Source organism: Carcharhinus amblyrhynchos, unplaced genomic scaffold, assembly GCF_965287045.1.
Source record: "Carcharhinus amblyrhynchos unplaced genomic scaffold, sCarAmb.v2.hapA chromosome_1369, whole genome shotgun sequence".
NCBI lineage: Eukaryota > Metazoa > Chordata > Chondrichthyes > Carcharhiniformes > Carcharhinidae > Carcharhinus > Carcharhinus amblyrhynchos.
In genome coordinates, this window is record NW_027651109.1 from 3,231 (window position 1) to 10,146 (window position 6,916).

Here is a 6,916-nt window from a genome sequence, read left to right on the forward strand (position 1 = left end):
TACTCTGTATCTAACCCCGTGCTGTACCTGTCCTGGGAGTGTTTGATGGGGGACAGTGTAGAGGGAGCTTTACTCTGTATCTAACCCCGTGCTGTACCTGTCCTGGGAGTGTTTGATGGGGGGGACAGTGTAGAGAGAGCTTTACTCTGTATCTAACCCCGTGCTGTACCTGTCCTGGGAGTGTTTGATGGGGGGACAGTGTAGAGGGAGCTTTACTCTGTATCTAACCCCGTGCTGTACCTGTCCTGGGAGTGTCTGATGGGGACAGTGTATAGGGAGCTTTACTCTGTATCTAACCCCGTGCTGTACCTGTCCTGGGAGTGTTTGATGGGGGGACAGTGTAGAGGGAGCTTTACTCTGTATCTAACCCCGTGCTGTCCCTGTCCTGGGAGTGTTTGATGGGGGGACAGTGTAGAGGGAGCTTTTCTCTGTATCTAACCCCGTGCTGTACCTGTCCTGGGAGTGTTTGATGGGGGGACAGTGTAGAGGGAGCTTTACTCTGTATCTAACCCCGTGCTGTACCTGTCCTGGGAGTGTTTGATGGGGACAGTGTAGAGGGAGCTTTACTCTGTATCTAACCCTGTGCTGTACCTGTCCTGGGAGTGTTTGATGGGGGGGACAGTGTAGAGGGAGCTTTACTCTGTATCTAACCCCGTGCTGTACCTGTCCTGGGAGTGTTTGATGGGGGGGACAGTGTAGAGGGAGCTTTACTCTGTATCTAACCCCGTGCTGTACCTGTCCTGGGAGTGTTTGATGGGGGGGACAGTGTAGAGGGAGCTTTACTCTGTATCTAACCCCGTGCTGTTACATCCGGACAGACCATTACTTTTGGAGAAATGCAGAGAGCCGGGAATCTCCTGTCTTTGAACCCTGCGAGAATCCAGAATTTTTGGCATGGATTGCCGGACGATTTGAAGAAAATCGATGGCGTCTACGAGAGACAGACAGACAATAAAATTGTCTTCTTTATCGGTGAGTGCTTTGCCTGTGTGTCGGAGAATCACAGAGCCGTACACCGCTGGGGAGGCGCTTTGGCCCATCGAGTCCGTGCTGGCCCCTACGAGACACTCAACTCCCGCCTAATGGCACCGTCATGCAAACAGGAGACCATTCGGCCCTATCGAGCCTGCTGCACCGTCCATCACCCATCATGGCTGATCTCCCAACCCAGTAGCCTCGTCCTGCTTTCCCTCTCCTCCGACCGATCCCAATCCCTCCCCCCCCCAGCTCCGTATCCAGCACCCCCCCCCCCCTTCTCCGACACACCCAATGTCCTGGCATCAACCCCTTCCCGTGGGAATCAATCCCACAAGGCTCACCCACTGAAGAAATGTCTGCTCACCTCCCTCCGAAATGATCTACCGCCCCCCCCCGCCCCGCAAATCCCTCAGACCCCCTCGTTCTGGACTCCCCCTCCGCCCATCATCGGGAACACCCTCCCTGCATCTACCCTCTGCCAGTTATCGAGATATAGAACAGGACAGGCCCGTCAACCCTCAATGTTGTGCCGAGCTTTGTCCGAACCCAAGATCGAGCTATTCCCCCACTCCCTGTCATTTCCTGCGCGCTACACAGACACAGCATACCCTTCATAGAGTACAGAGGGGAGAAGGAAAAGGATCTGATTTATTACTGTCACGTATATGGGGATACGGTGAAAAGTATTGTTTCTTGCGCGCTGCACAGACAAAGCATACCGTTGATAGAGAAGGAAAGGAGAGGGTGCAGAATGTAGTGTTACAGTCACAGCGAGGGTGTAGAGAAAGATCAGCTTAATGCGAGGTAGGTCCATTCAAAAGTCTGACAGCAGCAGGGAAGAAGCTGTTCTTGAGTCGGTCGGTACGGGACCTCAGACTTTTGTATCTTTTTCCCCGACGGAAGAAGGTGGAAGAGAGAATGTCCGGGGTGCGTGGGGGGGGGTGTGGGGGGGGTCCTTAATTATCCCGGCTGCTTTTCCCCGAGGCAGCGGGAAGTGTAGACGGAGTCAATGGATGGGAGGCTGGTTTGTGTGATGGATTGGGGGCTACATTCACCACCCTTTTGTAGTTCCTTGCGGTCTTGGGCAGAGCAGGATCCCAGACCGAGCTGTGATCCAACCAGAAAGAATGCTTTCTATGGGGCATCTGTAAAAGTTGGTGAGAGTCGGAGCGGACATGCCAAATTTCCTTAGTCTCCTGAGAAAGTAGAGGCGTTGGTGGGGCTTTCTTAACTATAGTGTCAGCGTGGGGGGGGACCAGGACAGGGTGTTGGTGATCTGGACACTGAGAAGCTCTCTTGACCGTTTCTACTCCGTCCCCGTTGATGTAGACAGGGACACGTTCTCCCTCCTGAAGTCGATGACCATCTCTTTCGTCTTGTTGACATTGAGGGAGAGATTATTGCCGTCGCATCAGTTCACCAGATCCTCCGTCTCATTCCCGTACTCCGTCTCGTTCCTGTCCTTCCCGGTGTCCTGTTCATTCACCACTTCCTTGTCGAGTCACTCCTTCCGAAGTGTTACCATCGCCTTTCCAGGTAAAGTTAGGGCAAATGGCTGTTTGTAATCTCTAACAACAATTTGCAACTGTTTGCATGAGCACTTGAGAAGATTGGGAGAGATGGAATCTCCAACAACAATTTACAAGTGTTTGGATGAGCATTTGAGAAGTTTGGGTGGAGATGGAATCTCTCACAACAACTTACAAGTGTTTGGATGAGCATTTGAGAAGGTTGAGTAGAGATGGCATCTCTCACAACAATTTACAAGTGTTTGGATGAGAATTTGAGAAGATTGGGTAGAGATGGAATCGCCAACAACAACTTACAAGTGTTTGGATGAGAATTTGAGAAGGTTGAGTAGAGATGGAATCTCTCACAACAATTTACAAGTGTTTGGATGAGCATTTGAGAAGGTTGATAGAAATGGAATCTCCAACAACAATTTACAAGTGTTTGGATGAGCGTTTGAGAAGATTGGGTAGAGATGGAATCTCTCACAACAATTTACAAGTGTTTGGATGAGCATTTGGAAATTGCGGAGCGCTCCGGTCTCCGGAATGAGCGTGGGAAAAAGGAATTGGAATGGATAAATGTGTGAAAAGCCCGTGTTTGATTCACCATCCCTCTCTGTCTGTCTCTGTCTCTGCCCCCCACCCCCGGAACCCTCCCCCGATCCCACAGGCGATCGCTATTGGGTGTTCTCGAACACACACGTGGAAAGCGGCTACCCTCGGCCTATCAGTGACTTTGGCCTCAGGATGGACCATATCGACGCTGTGTTTGTCTGGCCCTCCAATGGGAAGACGTACTTTTTCCGGGGTCTGGATTTCTGGAGGTATGACGAACAGGCGAAGGCCTTGGATGTGGGGTACCCCAAACAAGTCACCCTGTGGAAAGGCATCGAGCCAGGCCTGGATGGAGTGATGGCCTGGACTGACGGTGAGTGAGAGAGAGTGTGAGAGAGAGTGTGTGTGAGATAGAGAGTGTGTGAGAGAGAGAGTGTGTGTGTGTGGGAGAGGGAGTGTGAGAGAGAGAGTGTGTGTGTGTGAGAGAGGGAGTGTGTGTGAGAGAGTGTGTGTGAGAGAGAGAGTGTGTGAGAGAGAGAGTGTGTGAGAGAGAGAGTGTGTGTGTGTGGGAGAGGGAGTGTGAGAGAGAGAGTGTGTGTGTGTGAGAGAGGGAGTGTGTGAGAGAGAGTGTGTGTGTGAGAGAGAGAGTGTGTGAGAGAGAGAGTGTGTGAGAGAGAGAGTGTGTGAGAGAGAGAGTATGTGAGAGAGAGAGTGTGTGTGTGTGGGAGAGGGAGTGTGAGAGAGAGAGTGTGTGTGTGTGAGAGAGGGAGTGTGTGAGAGAGAGTGTGTGTGTGAGAGAGAGTGTGTGTGAGAGAGAGTGTGTGTGTGAGAGAGAGAGAGTGTGTGTGAGAGAGAGAATGTGTGTGAGAGAGAGTGAGTGTGAGAGAGAGTGAGTGCGAGAGAGAGTGAGTGCGAGAGAGAGTGAGTGCGAGAGAGTGAGTGCGAGAGAGAGTGAGTGCGAGAGAAAGTGAGTGCGAGAGAGAGTGAGTGCGAGAGAGAGTGAGTGCGAGAGAGAGTGAGTGCGAGAGAGAGTGAGTGCGAGAGAGAGAGTGTGAGAGAGAGAGTGTGAGAGAGAGAGCGTGAGAGAGAGAGCGTGAGAGTGTGTGAGTGTGTGTGCGAGAGAGAGAGTGTGTGTGCGAGAGAGAGAGTGTGTGCGAGAGAGAGAGTGTGTGCGAGAGAGAGTGAGTGCGAGAGAGAGTGAGTGCGAGAGAGAGAGAGTGCGAGAGAGAGAGAGAGTGCGAGAGAGAGAGAGTGAGTGCGAGAGAGAGAGAGTGAGTGCGAGAGAGAGAGAGTGTGTGCGAGAGAGAGAGAGTGAGTGCGAGAGAGAGTGAGCGCGAGAGAGAGTGAGCGCGAGAGAGAGTGAGCGCGAGAGAGAGTAAGTGCGAGAGAGAGTGAGTGCGAGAGAGAGTGAGTGCGAGAGAGAGTGAGCGCGAGAGAGAGTGAGCGCGAGAGAGAGTGAGCACGAGAGAGAGTGAGTGTGTGCGAGAGAGTGTCTGACTGAGAGAGTGTAGGTTCTGTTCTGACCTCTCCCTCCCTCTCTCCCTCCAGGCTACACCTACTTCTTCAAGGGTGGTGAACACTGGCGGATGCAGAGAGGGGCGGTGGAGGTGGACTCTCCCAGCCCCCACTCCACTCACCAGGTCTGGATGCACTGTGACCCGCCGACACCCCCCGCCAGGCCCCCCCCGCGGGGGCACCCCGGCTCCCGGGACTGCAGCTGTGAGCTGGGCAGGAGTGAGGGCAGCACCCTCACCTGGGGCAGTGTGACCCTCCTCGCTGGCCTCCTGCTGTGCCCACTGCTCGCCGGCTAAACCCCACCTCGGACACGCCCGGGAGGGTGGGGGAGGGCGGTGAGGGGTCAGGGAGGGAGGGAGGGAGGGAGGGGTGGGGTGGGGTGCTCTCTGTCCACACCCTTCCCCCCTCATTCTCCAAATCAGGATGGAAAGTTTGGCGTCTTCCTCAGTGCCCCAGGCCACTCCTCACTGCGACCCAGGCTCGGTGAGACCCTCGGAGCAAGCAACTCTCCCTCATCTCTCTCCATCTCCCTCCTCCAGCCCCCTACACCCCCTCCCTATCTCTGTAACCTCCTCCAGCCCCCCTACACCCCCTCCCTATCTCTGTAACCCCCTCCAGCCCCCTCCCTATCTCTGTAACCCCCTCCAGCCCCCCCTACACCCCCTCCCTATCTCTGTAACTCCCTCCAGCCCCCCTACACCCCCTCCCTATCTCTGTAACCTCCTCCAGCCCCCCTACACCCCCCTCCCTATCTCTGTAACCTCCTCCAGCCCCCCTACACCCCCTCCCTATCTCTGTAACCTCCTCCAGCCCCCCTACACCTCCTCCCTATCTCTGTAACCTCCTCCAGCCCCCCTACACCCCCTCCCTATCTCTGTAACCCCCTCCAGCCCCCCTACACCCCCCTCCCTATCTCTGTAACCCCCTCCAGCCCCGCTACACCCCCTCCCTATCTCTGTAACCTCCTCCCACCCCCCTACACCCCCTCCCTATCTCTGTAACCCCCTCCAGCCCCCCTACACCCCCTCCCTATCTCTGTAACCCCCTCCAGCCCCCTACACCCCCTCCCTATCTCTGTAACCCCCTGCAGCCCCCCTACACCCCCCTCCCTATCTCTGTAACCCCCTCCAGCCCCGCTACACCCCCTCCCTATCTCTGTAACCCCCTCCAGCCCCCCTACACCCCCTCCCTATCTCTGTAACCTCCTCCATCCCCCTCCCTATCTCTGTAACCCCCTCCAGCCCCCCTACACCCCCTCCCTATCTCTGTAACCCCCTCCAGCCCCCTACACCCCCCTCCCTATCTCTGTAACCCCCTCCAACCCCCCTACACCCCCTCCCTATCTCTGTAACCTCCTCCACCCCCCCCTACACCCCCTACCTATCTCTGTAACCCCCTCCAGCCCCCCCACACCCCCTCCCTATCTCTGTAACCCCCTCCAGCCCCCCTACACCCCCTCCCTATCTCTGTATCCTCCTCCAGTTCCCCTACACCCCCCTCCCTATCTCTGTAACCTCCCCCTACACCCCCTCCCTACCTCTGTAACCTCCCCCTACACCCCCTCCCTATCTCTGTAACCTCCTCCAGCGCCCCCCTACACCCCCTCCCTATCTCTGTAACCTCCTCCAGCCCCCCTACACCCCCTCCCTATCTCTGTAACCCCCTCCAGTCCCCCTACACCCCCTCCCTATCTCTGTAACCCCCTCCAGCCCCCCTACACCCCCTCCCTATCTCTGTAACCTCCTCCAGTCCCCCTACACCCCCTCCCTATCTCTGTAACCTCCTCCAGCCCCCCTACACCCCCTCCCTATCTCTGTAACCTCCTCCAGCCCCCCTACACCCCCTCCCTATCCCTGTAACCCCCTCCAGCCCCCCCCACACCCCCTCCCTATCTCTGTAACCCCCTCCAGCCCCCTACACCCCCTCCCTATCTCTGTAACCCCCTCCAGCCCCCCTACACCCCCTCCCTATCTCTGTAACCTCCTCCAGCCCCCCTACACCCCCTCCCTATCTCTGTAACCCCCTCCGAGATCTCTGCGTTCCTCCGGCATCCCTCGATTCCCATCTCTCCCCCATTGTGGGGGGGGTGGAGGGGGTGGGGGGGTCCGTGCCTTCAGCCGCCTGTGGGGAGCCGGTGGGGGGGGGGGGGGGGGGGGGGTGAGGGGGGGAGGGTCTCCCCGAATCTTCGGAACTCCCTCCCGAAACCTCTCCAGCTCTCCCGCTCCGTCTCTCGCTCTCTCTCATCGCCCGGTGCCACCTCTCTGATGGGGGGGGGCTCGGTTACGAGACCACGGGGTTTCCCTCGACGCTAACGAGCGTCCGATGCCTTGTAACAAACCCCCACCCCCGTAACCCCC

General features: G+C 56.6%; 1 protein-coding gene across 1 annotated transcript; it reads left to right on the forward strand.

Moving 5' to 3' along the window:
• The first annotated feature begins 836 nt into the window (after positions 1 to 836).
• On the forward strand, positions 837 to 4,855 carry LOC145340739 (matrix metalloproteinase-17-like). Its single transcript, XM_080185200.1, has 3 exons — positions 837 to 972; positions 3,160 to 3,417; positions 4,593 to 4,855. Exons 1-3 carry the CDS (start codon positions 837 to 839, stop codon positions 4,853 to 4,855), a joined length of 657 nt encoding a protein of 218 aa, XP_080041326.1.
• Positions 4,856 to 6,916: the final 2,061 nt, after the last annotated feature.

Coding starts and splice junctions, on each gene's coding strand:
- LOC145340739 (XM_080185200.1), top strand. CDS start 837: ATGCAGAGAGCCGGGAATCTCCTGTCTTTGAACCCTGCGAGAATCCAG. Junction 973..3,159: donor TAAAATTGTCTTCTTTATCG/GTGAGTGCTTTG, acceptor CCGATCCCACAG/GCGATCGCTATTGGGTGTTC. Junction 3,418..4,592: donor AGTGATGGCCTGGACTGACG/GTGAGTGAGAGA, acceptor CTCTCCCTCCAG/GCTACACCTACTTCTTCAAG.